General features: G+C 42.6%; 4 protein-coding genes and 2 non-coding genes across 8 annotated transcripts; 2 read left to right on the top strand and 4 right to left on the bottom strand.

The window, feature by feature from the left end:
- Positions 1-1,340: 1,340 nt before the first annotated feature.
- Positions 1,341-5,605, bottom strand: LOC132793981 (basic salivary proline-rich protein 2). Of its 2 annotated transcripts, XM_060804175.1 has the most exons (7): positions 5,490-5,605; positions 4,528-4,751; positions 3,398-4,167; positions 3,246-3,337; positions 2,497-2,854; positions 1,966-2,433; positions 1,341-1,896 (listed from the first exon to the last, which is right to left on the bottom strand). In XM_060804175.1, the coding sequence occupies exons 2-7, from the start codon at positions 4,601-4,603 to the stop codon at positions 1,759-1,761; spliced, it is 1,902 nt and encodes a 633-aa protein (XP_060660158.1). In that variant the 5' UTR covers positions 4,604-4,751; positions 5,490-5,605; the 3' UTR covers positions 1,341-1,758. The 2 variants fall into 2 exon arrangements, with proteins under 2 accessions (XP_060660158.1, XP_060660160.1); XM_060804177.1 differs by lacking the exon at positions 4,528-4,751 and having other exon boundaries at positions 5,490-5,604.
- A 353-nt stretch (positions 5,606-5,958) lies between these two features.
- LOC132793971 (probable ATP-dependent RNA helicase DDX27) lies at positions 5,959-16,659 on the top strand. The gene is given in 10 exon segments (XM_060804161.1): positions 5,959-6,100; positions 6,244-6,668; positions 6,934-7,511; positions 13,567-13,864; positions 13,937-14,761; positions 14,972-15,289; positions 15,291-15,470; positions 15,472-15,706; positions 15,832-16,369; positions 16,433-16,659. Coding segments are annotated over 10 exon segments (3,561 nt in total). The 5' UTR covers positions 5,959-6,087; the 3' UTR covers positions 16,584-16,659.
- Trnas-uga (transfer RNA serine (anticodon UGA)) lies at positions 7,834-7,915 on the bottom strand. Its single transcript has one exon. It is a non-coding gene; the product is annotated as a tRNA-Ser (tRNA).
- Positions 8,085-8,166, top strand: Trnas-uga (transfer RNA serine (anticodon UGA)). Its single transcript has one exon. It is a non-coding gene; the product is annotated as a tRNA-Ser (tRNA).
- Positions 8,224-12,363, bottom strand: LOC132793982 (transmembrane protein 53). 2 transcript variants are annotated; one of them, XM_060804178.1, is made up of 5 exons: positions 12,218-12,363; positions 11,678-11,824; positions 11,351-11,535; positions 9,190-9,471; positions 8,224-9,107 (listed from the first exon to the last, which is right to left on the bottom strand). In XM_060804178.1, the coding sequence occupies exons 2-5, from the start codon at positions 11,793-11,795 to the stop codon at positions 8,517-8,519; spliced, it is 1,176 nt and encodes a 391-aa protein (XP_060660161.1). In that variant the 5' UTR covers positions 11,796-11,824; positions 12,218-12,363; the 3' UTR covers positions 8,224-8,516. The 2 variants fall into 2 exon arrangements, with proteins under 2 accessions (XP_060660161.1, XP_060660162.1); XM_060804179.1 differs by lacking the exons at positions 11,351-11,535; positions 11,678-11,824; positions 12,218-12,363 and adding an exon at positions 10,248-10,340.
- LOC132793983 (uncharacterized) lies at positions 12,916-13,637 on the bottom strand. Its single transcript, XM_060804180.1, has 2 exons — positions 13,514-13,637; positions 12,916-13,459 (listed from the first exon to the last, which is right to left on the bottom strand). The coding sequence occupies exons 1-2, from the start codon at positions 13,546-13,548 to the stop codon at positions 13,030-13,032; spliced, it is 465 nt and encodes a 154-aa protein (XP_060660163.1). The 5' UTR covers positions 13,549-13,637; the 3' UTR covers positions 12,916-13,029.
- Positions 16,660-16,876: the final 217 nt, after the last annotated feature.

Below are 16,876 nucleotides of genomic sequence, written 5' to 3'. Positions count from 1 at the left end.
CGCCTGCTTCTTCTTCGTCATTGTGGCTTTTAAAACCAATTTGGCGAAAATATAAGCAACCCTATGCCAAGCCTTCTGCTCCCTCTCCAGGAGGAACCAGGTCAAATGCTGCTCTAAGATGTGTGTAATTAGACGTGACTTTTCCTCAAGTTTTTCCAGCTTCTTTTGTGCGCAGCATTGGATGATTGGGCTGGGTTGACGACAGGAGGGTGGGGAGGTGAACTCAGCGTGAGCTTAAAGTCTTCTTAACACTTTTGTTGCTGTTGCTGTTGCTGTTTAGTCAGACATAGGCACGGCTTAATTGTACTAGGACATGGCCCTTGGTGTTGCTGCTGCTGCTGCTGCTGTTGATGATGATAATGATGGGGATCCAGATTGAGGTTAGACAGCAAGTGCCAAAGGCAATTATAGAGTAGCAAGTTAAATGTGACGGCATAATGTAACTGCACTTAAAGATAATGCCGTTAAGTATCATACCATTTAAGACAGCATCACGACCATCTTGAGCATTAATACACTGATTACTGATTGGTATTTTCATCAATAATTCTCATTAACAAATTATGGAAAGCACAAATGTGCATACATCTAATGAATGTGGACACATTTTTTGCTCAAGCGACATTTCCAGCACCGACATCAACAGCATCGAGACAGCAACATCAAACATTTAATCTAATTATCAGTTACCTGTTTACCCTCGACAACAGTTAATTTGTATAACGGAAATCTCATTCCTTTCAAGATGCTACATATCCCCATATCCCCCTGACATATGTATGCGCAACCCCTAATAAGTAGTACCACCCATTTCTGGATAAGATGCCACCTCCCCTCGCAACATGCTCCATTTCGTCTCGCGGCGCATACTTGCGCCTTTGGTTTGCACAAATTGAAAACATGCCAAATAATTACATATTTTTATATGTGAATTTTTCAATTTATATGCCGTCAGGCAAACGCACCATGCATATTTTCCGGTGACGTGTCACGACATTGACATCCACGACATATTCCCACTACACGCATAAACCCAAGTCAAAAGCAGTGTAGTCGTTTATTTATTTATGCAAATTATGCAAATGACGACCTTGAAACCAACCTCAGCTCCCAAATGTTACTGAAAAGCTTGCTCCACTAAGCTTAGTCTGGTCGCCTTTATTAATAAGCTTAGCAAAGACAACAACCGGTTGAAAGCTGCCGCTGTTAACAGTTCATCAAAACTTCATTTGAACTTGTTATCGAACTAGAATCGCTCGCTCAAAATGAAAACGGAACTGATTTTTTAGACGGATTCGATATTCCATTTTTCTGGCATAATAATAAAATCAAGAGTCAAATTTATATTTATTTCTAATTTATTGATTTGTATGTATGGTATTTAATGTGTTTACAAATGTATCTTGAATGCCTGGAAAAAATAACATACACAGACCAAATAACAGACATACAATGTTCTGCGTTATATTTTGAAATATATAACAAGCTTTATATATTATTATATATATATAGTGATCAAGTACATCTCCACATTTGTCAATGATTGATGCATATATACATAACATATATATAAATTAGTTATTAAATACAAAATGCGTTTTTATACATTCTAAATGTACAAAAAGAAATTAAGATGAAGTCTGGAAATGATCAAAAAACACAAACGGAAGAAAAGACAGGATGAAAGGAAGGATCAGGAGGGAAACTTTATGAGGGGTTGAAAGCGTATGGACTTAAAGAGAGATAATGTGCAATCATTTAATTTAAACGCTGAGTAACTGGCAGCTTCTTGCGCCGACGTCGCAGCTGTTGGCTGCGATCCCAGTACTCGTAATAGCGTTCCTGTTTTAACCACTCCTGATATTTATACCACCATTCCTCCCATTTGATGTAATCCTGCCAAGCAAGAAAAAACGAATATTAGGATTATTTGACAAATTTCATAGTCAGCATCATCACACTCACCTTCAGATCCAAGTCCCTCAAATAACCGCGACTCTTGTAGTACTCGTAACGAACGCGCACATCATCCCACGACAGCATACCCGACGGTGCTGTGGTGGCCAACTCCTCGGGAAAGTGACCAGCCGGTGCCGGTGAGTACGAATAACGACGCGGCGGCGATTCCATACCCTCTTCGATCATCACTTTGAGCGCACCACCCGCCGAGTCTTTGGTGATGCGCATATTCTCCATATTGCTGCGATCGATGCTCCATTGAGCCATTTTGCCGAATCGCTCGGATAGCGTTAGACGCGTGGTCGCCGAAAATGATGGCAATGCTGGGCTCGCATCATCGCTATCGGAACCGCCCGAATCATCCGAATCCGATGACGAGTTGGCATTGTTGCCACTGGCGCTAGCGCTTGTTGCAACCGTCGCACTTGTTTGCTTTTTCCGTTTTTCACCTTCGATTTTGACACGTGTGCGCAGCTAATGGAAATAAATCAACAAATTAGCATTCAATTCATTAGAGATTTGCACGTATTAACTCACCTCTTTCTCCTTCTTTTTCTTTTTGGCCTGCGGTACTGCTGCTGCGGCAGGTGCAGCTGGCTCTGGTGGCTCTGGCGGCCGATGCTTTAGTCGCGGATCCTCTGGCGGCGGTGAATGACGCGACGCGCGACCGACTTTCATATGCACATCCGACGATGTGCCGCGCTCGTGACTTATGTGACGCATTTTGGCCTCGCGATACTTATCGATGCCACCGCCACCTCCGCGCACCGGCGGCGGAGTTGTCGGGCGACCGTGCAAGCGGCCATGCGACTCTGGCGGTGGTAACGGCGGTGGCGCCCCGGCGCCACGATAATGGCCACGCGGCTTGGGCGGCGGCGAACGCGGACCACGAGAGCTGTATGAAGAGAAAGAGCATTAGAAATTGTAGATATTTTTTGAATAAGGTTAATAAATGGAAATTTTAAATTATTTCAATACAAAATACATTTTGCAATTAACAATCTTCGTTTCAAATATATTGTGGATATATAAAACGTATTCCAAATACGTATATGCAAGTAATTAATAAGCTGAACTCGAAACTTTACAGTTTGCAACCATAAAACTCATTGTTCAATTGCCTTATGAATGATTTGATTACAATTATATTACACCTATGTATATAACATTTGTCTTTTATAAGGTGTGAATGACTTAGGGGTTCTGCTTGATGCAAAACTAAAATTCGATAAACATATTCTGTCTGCTGTAAATATGTATGACGAGCTAGATATTTGGAAACTTACCGAGATCTGTGACGATGACTGGGCGAGCACAGTGAACAGGAATCATCCGAGCTGCTGCTCATGGAGCTGTTCGAGCGTGACCGCATTGAATGCTAAATAAGTGTGGCAATTAATAACGATTCCATATCAATTATAGTCATTTGTCTCCTTACCCTTGGGGGCGGTGATGGTGGGCGCTTGGACCGTGGCAGAATGTGCGCTGGGCCCATTCCACGTTTCTCCATTCCCGACGACGACGATGGAGGCGGCAGCGGCGGCGAACGGCGCCGGCCTAGCGGTGAACGCGACGCGTTTGTCGGCTTACGGCGCATCTGAGATGAGGATGAGCCGGTTGCCGGTTCCGGCGGCGATCGCGGACGGCCATGACCGTTGCCCGGTCGTCGGAGCATGTCGCTGTTGCCACTGTGATGATTGTTCGGGGATCGGGGCATGCTGCGCGGCGGCATGGGAGGCGAACGTGGACGGCCACGCATTGGAGGCGGTCCGTTGTTGTGATGTGGCGATGGTGGCGACATTACCGGCCGGCGATCCATGAACTGCGGTGGCGGTGAGCGGCGACGTGAATGCGATGGCGGCGGCGGCGAAAGCGGCGGCGATTTGCGCAAACGCGACCGACTCCGTGAGTGCGGTGATCGCGAGCGTCCGTAGCGCGTGGACGACGAGGATGGCGGTGGCGCGGAGTTCGGCGGCACGCCTGGGTAACGCGAATAGCCACCAGGTTGGGCTGTATCGCGTTCACTTTCTCCAGAGCTGCTCTCGCCTTGAATGTACATTTTCTTGTAGCCGGTGTGGCGCCAACGATTTGGATCTTTCTCCTCGGCTTCGATGAGTTTCTTGTCCCAGTAATCGTTGGTGGTGTTGGCACGTGCCTTCTTCATAACGTTGTCGATTTCGCGACGCTTTCCAGCAGGTAAAGATGGATCTGCAAGTTCAAAACGTATTTATACAGATTAGCGATGTTTCCTTGGCATCCAAAAATCTCCCACAACTTGCGAATGGAAAGTCCAATTCAATTTAGATAATGAAAAGCTAAATCCTTTCGGATTTGTCTTCAAAAAATTTCCTAATGCCTAATCAACTAAGAATTAGAGAATTCTTCGAATCTTTTTCACTGAGAATTAAAGAATTCTTCGAATCTTTTTCACTGTCTTTTTGCAGACTTTAATTAATAAATGTGTTTCCCCCAAAATTCTTTGAAGAGCGATTTGTTTTGCGTGTATATCGATATCGATCATTCGTTGGCGTCATAATTATCGATGAGATCGATATACCTGTTAGGTACCTGTTATGCGTGCAGCTGTTGGCTGTCTGTCCATGTGCAGTTTTGGATTCAAATCGGGGCGTCTGCGCGACGCCATCACACGACTCGTATCGCGCTCTCTTTCACGCACGTTTAATTCGCTATTCGTTTAACTCGCGCGCTCAAACACTATCTCATTATATATCATAAACAATATATATTTATATATATTATTTTCTTTTTCTTAATAACACATACACAAAAAGCTGCAAATATATTACAATTGATTATAAAAACATGAGAGAAAGAGAGGCATTAGAAATGGCGTACAATAACAAGAAGGAACAACAATATCAACAATGAGAGATAAAAACAGTCCCAACGTAACATAAAAAACAAACGAAACGGAATGAAAAACACGCGCGCAAGGCAGCTTAACGTACTGTACGGAAAAGTACGTAACGTAACGTTACCAGCCCACAACTATTCGTGTGTGGTGGCCAAATATCACGCATTACGGCCAACGTAAGAACGAGACGAGAACGACAAACAGCTGTGTATCGTAAGCGGTGCTTACGTGCGCGTCGCGGCTGCCGCAAAACGTAGCGTAACCCGTGGCATCAACGTAACGATTTTTTTTGCCATAATTTCCATTTTTCTTTGGTTTTTTCAGCCCATGCCGCGACACGTATGACCATGAAGGCCAATTAAATGCAATGTTCCAGGCTGAATTTTCGACTTCATTTATATTATTCACAAAGTGGACAGCACGTATACCGGCTTCTCATAGATATTTGTTGTGCTCTTAAAAAATCAAAGTGACACACACACACACTCAGGCACGCACATACTACATAGACATTTGTATGTATGCATATTTTCTTCCCGTTTTTTTGCCTTGTCAGCGACAAATAAATCGAAACCGAACACGAACCGAAACAGGCAATTAATGTATGTTAAGCTAATAAAAACGATAGAAACAGGCACTAAACTAATTTGCTTACATTTGTATACGTTTTGCGTGCACGCTTGTATATGTTTTGTAGGTTTAAACACAAATGGCAAACACGGCGCTTATCTTTTCTCACATAATTTTCAGGCGACGGCCATATTTGCGCAGAGTTTCAATGTGACCGTATATGATATACCGTAAATTACCTAATTGAGTAATTTACGCATAATAGAGTCATGTTAACGCAAAAGTCTAGCAGTTATGAGAATGTTAAGTCATATTTCATCAGCTGGAATTCTTAGGTATATTATGAATATATTCAAAATCTAATAAATGCTTATTAATAAATATTCTGTTTAGCATTTCAAGCAATTTAAAGCAAAATGCTTAGAAAAATGGCATGAAAATGTACCTCAGATTGCACATTTTTAATATTTTTAAGTCGTTCCTGGTCATCGACAATGTGCATCCCTGGGAACTCTACATCAAACTGTGCGGATTTGGTATTTTACTGTATTTTTCAAAAATCAACTTGCGGTCACGCTACACACGTGGTTTCTTTTTATGCGTGCAGCGTTTTTGATATACCGCGTGCGTTTTTGAATTGGTGGATACACTTGTATTAAAACACAAAAGTACAGATATTTAAAATGGGCAAACCTGGTAAGTTGATCATAAACAACAAATATCAAACTTTTGTAACGATAAATGAGCATTCTTAGATTCAAAACAAAACAAAACAACACAACCTTAACCTAAGAACGCAAGAGAAGCAGTTATTTTAATTCGTTGATTTTTTTCAACAGGTTTCAGTCCTCGTGGTGGTGGCGGTGGCGGCGGTAGAGGAGGAGGCGGTGGTGGTGGCTTCCGCGGTGGAGCTGGAGGACGCGGTGGCGGCGGTGGCCGTGGAGGCGGTGGCGGATTTGGTAGCCGTGGAGGAGGCGGTGGACGCGGAGGTGGTGGTGATCGTGGCTTTGGCGGTGGTCGTGGAGGTGGTGGCCGCGGTGGCGGACGTGGTGCTGGAGGTCGTGGAGGTGGTGGCCGTGGAGGCGGTCGTGGTGGTGGCGGACGTGGAGGTGGTGCTGGAGGCTTTAAGGGCGGCAAAACAGTCACCATTGAGCCACATCGTCACGAGGGCGTGTTCATTGCCCGTGGCAAGGAGGATGCTCTGGTCACCCGCAACTTTGTACCCGGCTCCGAGGTCTACGGCGAGAAGCGAATTTCCGTTGAGGTACGTTTTCAGTTTATTTATAGATGGCATCACTGCTTATGATGATGTTGTGCAGGGGTACAGAACATGACAAAATGTGGTCATGAGTGTGCGTGACGTCTGTTGCGACTGTGTGCACTTCAGGTGCATGCTAAACAGTTGCCGACGGTGTCCACGTGACGCTTAGAATTAATGCACAACTGAGGCAGCTATCGATCCAGCTACAATCAACACTTTTCTGTATGTGGTCAACTACAATTCGATTTTATCCTTTTTTATTTTGTAGACTGGTGGCGAGAAGATTGAGTACCGTGTGTGGAATCCCTTCCGTTCCAAGTTGGCCGCTGCTATTCTTGGCGGTGTTGAGAAGATTCACATGCCTCCCGGCTCCAAGGTTCTTTATTTGGGTGGCGCCTCTGGCACAACCGTGTCCCACGTCTCGGACGTTGTCGGACCCGAGGGTCTCGTTTACGCCGTGGAGTTCTCACATCGTTCCGGCCGTGATCTGATAAATGTGGCAAAGAAGCGCACCAACATTATCCCCATCATTGAGGACGCACGTCATCCACACAAGTATCGCATGCTAGTCGGTATGGTGGACACCATTTTCGCTGATGTTGCCCAGCCAGATCAGGGACGTATTGTCGCACTGAATGCCCAGCATTTCCTTAAGAATGGCGGTCACTTCGTCATCTCCATCAAGGCGTCGTGCATTGATTCTACAGCGCAACCCGAAGCGGTATTTGCTGCTGAGGTGAAGAAGATGCAGGCGGACAAACTGAAACCACAGGAGCAGCTCACGCTGGAGCCTTACGAGCGTGACCATGCCGTCGTTGTGGGTGTCTACCGACCACCACCAAAGCAGTGAAAGTCTGACGAGGCGAATGAGGATTGTGAATGTGGATAGGTTTTAAGCTATATACATAATACTTCTATTAATACAGTCGTATTGTATTAAGTTTTCTTTTTAACTATTAAATCAAACAAACCATAGTTGTAAACACTTAAAAAATGCAAACTATTTTTTGTAACAGACGTACAAAATATATAAAAAAAAACAAAAACGAACGAAAATTTGTTTACATTTTAAATGCAGTCGAAGGTAAGCGATGTCAATATATTCAACAATCGGAGTAGAATTACATTTACTTAAAAATTAAAAACCAAAAAAGTAAAAATAATTTTTCGCTGCGGACAGGATTCGAACCTGTGCGGGTAGAACCCAATGGATTTCAAGTCCATCTCCTTAACCACTCGGACACCGCAGCACATGTTTAACTGCGTGTCAAAACTGGTATTTAAAAATAGACTTCGTGCAGCGCCATCTATGATCATCAAGTCGAACTCACTAAAACGCCACCTATACAATATACACATAACATTTCCCGTCAAACCACTCATATAAGTAATAGGCAGTTTGGCAGCGTCGAATTCAAGGCTGCGGTGTCCGAGTGGTTAAGGAGATGGACTTGAAATCCATTGGGTTCTACCCGCACAGGTTCGAATCCTGTCCGCAGCGATCATTGAACTCTTTTATTTTTTTAATTTTTCCTTTAACAAAAACAATTGCTCTTGATTAGTTTTAATCAAATTACTTTATTTAGCGGTGATGCTGGGTGCTGGTCTCAAAATATAACAAATATACATGTCGTTGTCGTACAGTGGAGCTTTTACTTTGCATTCATCGCTTAATTCTAAAGAATTGTTGTTTGCAGCCATCAATTTTGGTATAATTTGAAGATTCTGGCGCACACACACATACACGTACGTAGGGAACAAAATGGTTAAACTTTAATTCTTAGAAACTAGGTAAAATCATGAAATCGTCGCAAATTTATTTATCACCCACAAATGAATCGGAGAGGTATTTTACAACTTTGCGCGCTTGGGCACACCAACAGCCTCAAGAACACCGCAACTCTCCAAATGCTGGAACAGGGTATCCAGGTACTCATCCCGATGCTTGATCAAATGGGCCGCATGCTGTGAGCGTTCCCAGCATTTGAATGTAACCTTAATGTTGGCACGCTCCCAATTCTCGCGTACAGCGTGATTGGAGGATGGCGGGCCGATGGGATCGTTGTCGGACACAAAGAAGAGCGCCGGTGCCTTGAGCAGTGTTGAGTGGAACATTTGACTGGAGCGCATGTAGTGTATGGTTGCCTGATTGTGGAATGTCTTCAGATGGTACAACGTGTAATTGCGCAGAGCGCTCTGCATGCGCTCATTCTTTGGGAAAATCGATTTGGGCAGTCCGACTGGGATTTCAGTGATGTCGGCGGCACTGTCCCAAATCTGGCAAACAAAACGATCCAGAATGCTGCCATAACGATCCATATCACGCGACATTTGCAACATTATCTCGCCCAACTGGTATGCGCCGACCGAGAAGCCGTGCATAACGATCGGCTCATATTGTTTATTGTTCTCCAGAAATTTCAGCGTCTCTGCGGCGACCACCTGGCAGGGCAATAAAACAGGGAGAGCAAAGTTAATAAAGAGATCAAAACCAGTTCGGTGTAATCGGTTTTATGGCTTCTACCTGTGTACCCTTCGCCGGCCAGAGCAGCTGCCAGGGTGTAATGTGCACGACCATCACATCAAAGCCCATTTCCGTGTAAATCTGAGCGTACTTCTTCAAATGCTTCTGCTTGGCCATCAGCCAGGCCATCATCAGGACCAGTGGATTGCCCGTGGGCTTCTTGAACGCCAGAGTCTTGGGATCCACTTCGATATTCGCCTTGTTAGTCGTATAGAGCGTCATATTCTTGGTTATATCCTTGGAGGACAAATACCTACGATTCTTTATCGATGTCATCGCGCTCTGCATAATACAAATATTGAAATATCATCATTAGTCAACGGATATATATTATATTTAGATTATGTGTATATATTTAGTCATTGCCATGCATTTCCGGATTTATTCTTAATCTATATAATATATTTTTAAAATAACATTTTTAGGTGGTGCTAATCAGATCTTTATATAAATTAGACCTAACAATTAATTGTTTGGTTAGGTCTAGTGTAACTTTAATCTGGTAACCGATTAGATAGGGTTGACGTCTGGCATCACATCTGATTTCAAATGTGGCCTGAGACCCGACCAAAGAGTTCTCATCGATAAGAAACATTGTTTAACAGATTAAAGATGGGGATTCACTTGTAGACCTAATAACATTGCTTTTATTACTCAAACAATATATATTAAATTATATTTAAAGACACCGTACAAAACACAAGGAGAAATATTATTTTAAGGAACTTTGGAATAAGTATTACATAATTTCCTTAGATAAAGATTATAAATTCGGAAAATAATAATAATAATTAAAATGCGTATTTGTTCATGCGCGGCGTATTCGAGAACCGTCAATATCGCGGGTATTCAGTTAACTAAATTCTAGATTCTATATATTCTTAATCCAGCTGATATTGCGTACTTTGTTTCTTTTTTTATAGACACCGTAACAAATCTATCGATAAGAAGGTTGCAATTTAGATAAGCGCTAGACAAAGTCAATTCAGATAATTACCGTTCCACTGGCCAGTTCCTACTATATTACTGTTTTTTATAAACTTAATACTCAAACTCACAAGTTGAATGCGCCGATATATCTTAAGCAGTATATATAAGAATATTAACAGTAGTGCAATTTCAATTATAAAATCCATAATTATGATTATAAAAGGGAGAAGAACAATAACTATTTTCTATCTAACATGTATTTGCAGATACAAAAGCTTTGATCGACTGCCTTGTGTGGGAAAAGAGCATAGAGCACTGACAAGTGCGCCCATCTTCCAATGAAAGCCTATATAAATCTGGAAATCTGGAAAATCGTCATTCGTGAGTGTAGTTGAGGGATCTGAATTGCCATTTGCGGCGGATTGAATTACATTGCGGGATTGGAAGAAGCGCCCACCTACACCTACATATGGCATGTACATATACTTATATACACGTCCACAGAACTTGGAAATTGCAAAGAGAGAGAACCACCAAATGTGGGCTTGCGCCGAAAGCTTGACATTGAGCGCCATTATGATCTATCTATCATAAAAGCTGTCCCAATTGCACGAACATATATATGGATGTATATGTGTGTTGGTTTGTTCGTAAACGTGACAGTAGAGGTCGCTTTACGTATTTAAAGCTCAACTTAGGTTAAGGGTTTATTTCAAACGTACATATTTTGCATATTTAAATGACAAATATTTATACGGTTTATTCAACCAACAAATGGGTACCAGCTAATTACATGCTGTACAATATAGTACATAAATATATATTTTCATTTTTTTGCCGGCTAATCGCTCAAATGGAAAACTTAAATCATTGTACGGGAACAAAGTTCACAATCGTTTTTTATCAACACCGGCTCATTTAACAGCGGCCTGCTACTATGTTAATCATCATTTGAGTGGGTGCTGCTAATGTAAACACATTGGATGTAATGTTAATTATGCAAAATGTTGTGGTAGGGATAATGTTATTCATGCACTTTAAACTATGTTATGATTATGTTATGCAGAGCGACAGACAATTGAAAGCAAATATATATAGAACGAACACTGCACAAATTAAGCGTTGATTGGCAAACAATTAAAGCAATGCAGACATAGCTAACGAATTAAAATCAAATGCCATGCATGACAAAAATTAAAATATTTAAAAAATGTAAATTTGTTTCGCTTACATTCTGCACCAGCGGCGTTTGAAGACTTGAGAAATTGCGCGTTAACGGCCTTTGCATTTCCCGGTACTCCGCCAGCGGCCCCTGCAGAAGACCCTTGCCCTTTCCACCGGCTGCGGCGGAAATGTTAAAGAAATTATCCGCATAGAGATTGTCGTACGGCAGCGCTGCACTGCGATTATTTTGTGCTGATGAGGACGGATCATTTGAGTTGTTCATATAGTTGCCGTTGTTGTGGGAGCGAGACATACAATAAATATAAATAAAGAAATTTGCAAGCGTGTGAGAGTGTGTGTGCGTGTCACTTAAGAGAAAAGTTTAAGCATTTACCACCAAAGGAGAGGCCAACAGCAAGAGTGGCGGCCGTGCGACCGGCGGCAAACGGTAGATTTATTGATTTTCTCGCTGCAGTTGCGTAAAATGCAGTGCGAAAGAAATGTGAAGCCATTGTTTACAGGTATTTTCTTGGTTGTGTGTCTGTATGCAGTCATCGTGAAGGAAGAGAAAAAACGACAATTGACGAAAATATTACATTTATTATAATTAATATGCAAAGTGTGTAAGAGAGAGAGACGGAGCACACACACCCGCAAGATTACCAAAACACTCACACACACGCACGCAAAACCGATGCACACACCGAAGCAAACTAAACAGCGCTGCACAAAAACTGAACTTTGGACCTGGACCTGAGCAAACCCGTCTGCTGCAGACGAATTTAATTTTTATTAAATTGATATGTACATATAGATGTATGCTTATGTTTGTACGAGACACATCAAGTATACGGCGTGTGTGTGAATGCGGATGGAAGATGCACTGTGGACTTTGGATGATAATGAAAATTCTTTTTTAATGGTCAGCACTTACACACTCTGAATTTATAAACGGATCACTTTGTTTACTTTTTACCAAACACTCATAAACACAGAGTGGCAACTAAAACAAAAATAAACTGCGCCAACGTCCGCGAATGTGTCTTTGTTGCCAGAGAACAACAAACACAATGTGCCTGCTGTTTAGCAGTTGTCGAAATACCAAATGATTACTCTTATCGATAACACACCTAATCGACAATATCTCGAATCAATTACACAATTATTAGCAATAAACCCGATATAAATAGGTGGCATCAATTAAACTAAAGTTGTTTTGTCATTAATTGAGCTTGTAAATATATTTTGTATAAAATGAATCTTTTACAGCTAAACATTTGTCAATTTTAAAATATCTTCTAATCGAAATGCAACTCACATCATTTTAAATCGCAGTTAATTTAAATTACATCAACATTTACTTCAACTTCTGTCAATCAAATCGGACCAACGGACCGCTTACACACATTTGGCTATCAAACGCTGGATTAACCAATATTCAGGTTAATTGGGCTTAAGAAGATACGTCATTTATTTACAGGATGGAATAAAATAAACATGTTACTTTAATTATCTACACACATCTTCAAAAAATGCAATTAAAGACCGATCCAGTTATAACGATTAAGAGAAAATAATTTTACTTGTCAACTAATGATTACATTTTGTCACAAAATAGTATTCAAGAGAAAATTGGAGTCCTCAATCCAACATTTAATAAATCCATACATCAGCAGATTAAATTTGTAATTTGCATTTAACTTTTGGCTTAACAAAAAGTACACGTAGAACTAATTAAGAACGAAGTTATTGTGCCGCCAATTGCGAATCCAATTGTCGCACATCAACGCCCAGTTCGGTCAAACGTTTCTCCTGTTCCTTTGTGTCTAAGCCGTGTTCCTTGTTGTACCTGTAGTTGACTGTGAGCTGCACTTCCTCTAAACCGCTAACGTGATCATACAGATTGCCCTCTAGTCGCAAATCAATATCGCTCTCTTCGCGCAGTATGCAAAAGTAGACTAGGAATATCGCCAGGCTGGCGGAGATTACATAGGGCTGGTACCACAGTGCCTCGTCGCCGCCACCGCTGCGCGATTCACTCGCACGCCAAGTAGCCGCCTGGCTACCAAAGAATTTTATGGGTTCATTGCTAATCGGTTCTTCGTCTTGCGATTTGATGCTGCTGCCTGAAAGTTTCTGTGCATAGCTACGAACACCCGAGATGGGCAGCAACGACCTGTAGAAGAAATTGTTTGAATATCCATTGATGTAGTTTAAGTATTTTACATACCTGAAATTGCGAGTTTTTGTCAACAAACGCAGCATTTTCCTTTGTGAGAATTAACTAAATTTCATAACAATTGCCAGAACAGCTGATTATGGGAACTTATCGATAACAATTTCAGCAGCCGGTGTAAGTGAGCTGCCAACTTGTAAACAGTTCTCTTTTGGCAAATTTTCAAATGCGGTCACTCTGTTGCTTACTCGCACACGTGTTGACGGCTTGAGCATACAATTTGTAAACACGCGCTGCACTAAGCGCATAAAAATGGGCGCAACTAAAAATATGGACTTGATCGGCACAATTGAAGACGATGCCGAGGTGGAGAATCTATCTGAGGACTCAGACGCCGAAGTAGAAGTAAGAAAACATAATTTATTGTTACCTGCCATGTCTCTTAAACACTCTCTTTATTAACCCGGCTTTGCGCAGTATCAACCGACTAAACTGCGACACAAAAAGGTTACCGAGTTTGAAAAGGGCTTTGAGTTTGTGTCTTCGGTTAAGGAGTACAATCAAGACACTTGGGATGATCTGATGAAGTACGTAAAGCGCAAGGCGCGCACAAAGACAGACGACAAAATCGCTGCTCGTCTTCAGCAACGCGGAGGAGCCGAAGCTGTGGCAGCCGAGCAGAGCGATGAGGAGATCGCGCTTTCCGATGATGAACTGCAACATGATAATTTGCGACTACGCGAGAAAAAGCTAAGTAAGAACAAGAAGAAGAAACAGAATGGAGACGATGAGGAAGAGGAGGAGGGCGAAAAGATGCAATTCGATGACACTATCGAGGCTAACGAGCTCATCACGTCCTTTTACCAAATGAATCTATCGCGTCCCCTCATGCGCGCTATCGGTGTGCTCGGCTACATCTACCCAACACCCATTCAGTCATCGACCATCCCTGTGGCTCTTCTCGGACGCGATGTTTGCGGCTGTGCGGCGACGGGTACGGGAAAAACTGCAGCCTATATGCTGCCCACACTGGAGCGTCTGCTCTATAGGCCACTAAACAACAAGGCCATAACTAGAGTACTGGTGTTGGTGCCCACTCGTGAGCTGGGCGCCCAGGTTTATCAGGTGACCAAGCAGCTTTGCCAGTTTACTTCAATTGATGTTGGTCTAGCAATTGGTGGACTCGATGTGAAGGCGCAGGAGTCTGTGCTGCGACAGAATCCGGATATTGTTATAGCGACACCGGGTCGTCTCATTGATCACATCAAAAACACGCCCAGCTTTACCTTGGACTCCATTGAGGTTAGTCTAAAGCAAAACTTTTCTCATGTCGTACAGTAGCTAGTTTCTATGATGATGCTCCATCCTTGCGCGCTGAGCTTTTCCAAGCTGTGCGGATAACTCTCTGGTACTTGCAATTGCGCTGCAGCTGCAAGCTGATTTCACTGTAGAAAGCACAAAAATACTTGTTAACTTTCTAGTGCAATTAACGAAGCAAATGTCAAATTTCAGGTACTCATTTTGGATGAAGCAGATCGTATGTTGGACGAGTATTTTGCGGAGCAAATGAAGGAGATCATCAACTCCTGCTGCAAGACTCGCCAGACGATGCTCTTCTCAGCCACCATGAGTGAACAAGTCAAGGACTTGGCTGCTGTCTCACTGGACAAGCCCGTCAAAGTGTTTGTGAACAACAATCAACAGGTGGCCTACAATTTGAGGCAGGAGTTCATACGCATTCGCGAGGACAAGGAAGGCGATCGGGAACCCATCTTGGCCAGTTTAATTTGCCGCACCTTCCACGATCATTGCATGGTCTTTGTCCAGACTAAAAAAGCAGGCACATCGTCTACATATTCTGTTAGGACTGCTGGGAGTTAGAGCTGGTGAATTGCACGGCAATCTAACGCAGCAACAGCGATTGGAGTCGCTCAAGAAGTTTAAGGAGGAGCAGATTGATGTGTTAATTGCCACCGATGTGGCGGCACGTGGTCTCGACATTGTGGGCGTAAAAAACCGTCATCAATTTTGTGATGCCCATTACCACAGAGCATTATATCCATCGTGTGGGTCGTACAGCTCGTGCGGGCCGTGCGGGTATCTCTGTATCGCTGGCTGGGGAGAAGGAGCGCAAGATTGTCAAGGACATTATTAAGAATGCCGAGAGTAGCGTCAAGAATCGCATTATACCGCCAGAGATCATTGAGAAGTATCGCAATAAGCTCACTGGTCTGGAGCCCGAGATTCGTAAGTTATTTATCATTATATTTGTTGACTAACTGACTTATGGACTAAACTAACATCGCACTACCAATATATAACGTCGATCTTTCAATTTGATTCTCTAAATAATTCAAAACATGGATCTACAGAAAACATTCTCGACGAGGAGCAGGCAGAACGTCAGCTGGCCAAGACGGAGCAGCAGCTGTCGAAGACGGAACGCAAGCTGCTGGGGCAACCCAATGAAAGACGCACCTGGTTCCAGACCAAGCAACAGCGAGAGAATGAAAAAGCTCGTCTTGCCTTAAACGATGGTGATGAGGCAGCCAAACCTGCAGGCGGCAAAGGCAAGACAGCTGGCAAGCGGAAGCGACCCGAATATGGTGGCGACGGCGAGGATGGACCGCCAGTTAAGGAGCTAGAGGCCAAGCGCAAGAAGAAGAAGGAGGAGCCAAGAAAGAAAACACCAGAGCAGCTGGCCAAGGAACGCGCCATGAAGGAAGTGGAGAAGGTGTCGCTTGTGCGCGCCAAGATGGCGAAGTTACGCAAGCGACCTGGTAAATTGGGAGCAGCAACTGAAAATACCAAATATTCAGGAGCTGGAGGCAAACCCAAACGGCGTGGAGGACAATCCGCTTTCACTAACGATTTGACTGATGTCAGTCGCAGTGGAGCACTGCGTTTGAGGTGAGTATTAAAAACTAATCAACTGTCTACATGGTATTCAAGTATTATATTATATTTCAACAGATCCGAAGCCAATCGTCACAAAAAGATGTCAAAGATTTCGGCCAAAAAGAAGACGAGCAACGTTAAGCTGATCAACAAGGCGGGCAAAAACAAATTTAACAAGGGCAAAAACTTTGGTGGGCCTCGTTTTAACAAAAAGGGCAAAAACTAATTATTGCGGAGGCGAATTCTTAATTAATAAAATATTGAAACAAGTTATAAATATTTAATAAATAAGTGTACATACATCTTGGTGTATTTGAATAAAAATACAAATACTAAGCTGCTCAATGTGACCATCACGTTATAGAAAAGTGATGTCAAGGTTTTTTTTTTTTAATTTTCTTTACATTGCAGAAGTTTTAAAGTCAATACTAAAGAATACATAAACACGCAATACAGATATGTTAAAAAGAAGAGAATATACATTTTACTTAATTTAAATATTAACATATACTGAGCTGC

This window comes from Drosophila nasuta, chromosome 3 (assembly GCF_023558535.2).
Source record: "Drosophila nasuta strain 15112-1781.00 chromosome 3, ASM2355853v1, whole genome shotgun sequence".
NCBI lineage: Eukaryota > Metazoa > Arthropoda > Insecta > Diptera > Drosophilidae > Drosophila > Drosophila nasuta.
Note: the sequence above shows the minus strand (reverse complement) of the source record. Positions and strands in the feature narration are given on the sequence as shown.

Excerpts from the sequence above, each read along its gene's own strand:
- LOC132793982 (XM_060804178.1), bottom strand. The coding sequence starts at position 11,795 with ATGGCTTCACATTTCTTTCGCACTGCATTTTACGCAACTGCAGCGAGA. Across the intron at positions 9,472-11,350 it reads AAACGCCGCTGGTGCAGAAT|AGCGCGATGACATCGATAAA; the intron begins GTAAGCGAAACA and ends TGTATTATGCAG. Across the intron at positions 9,108-9,189 it reads GGCCGGCGAAGGGTACACAG|GTGGTCGCCGCAGAGACGCT; the intron begins GTAGAAGCCATA and ends TTGCCCTGCCAG.
- LOC132793981 (XM_060804175.1), bottom strand. The coding sequence starts at position 4,603 with ATGGCGTCGCGCAGACGCCCCGATTTGAATCCAAAACTGCACATGGAC. Across the intron at positions 3,338-3,397 it reads CACCATCACCGCCCCCAAGG|CATTCAATGCGGTCACGCTC; the intron begins GTAAGGAGACAA and ends ACACTTATTTAG. Across the intron at positions 1,897-1,965 it reads TGAGGGACTTGGATCTGAAG|GATTACATCAAATGGGAGGA; the intron begins GTGAGTGTGATG and ends CTTGCTTGGCAG.
- LOC132793983 (XM_060804180.1), bottom strand. The coding sequence starts at position 13,548 with ATGCTGCGTTTGTTGACAAAAACTCGCAATTTCAG. Across the intron at positions 13,460-13,513 it reads ACAAAAACTCGCAATTTCAG|GTCGTTGCTGCCCATCTCGG; the intron begins GTATGTAAAATA and ends TTTCTTCTACAG.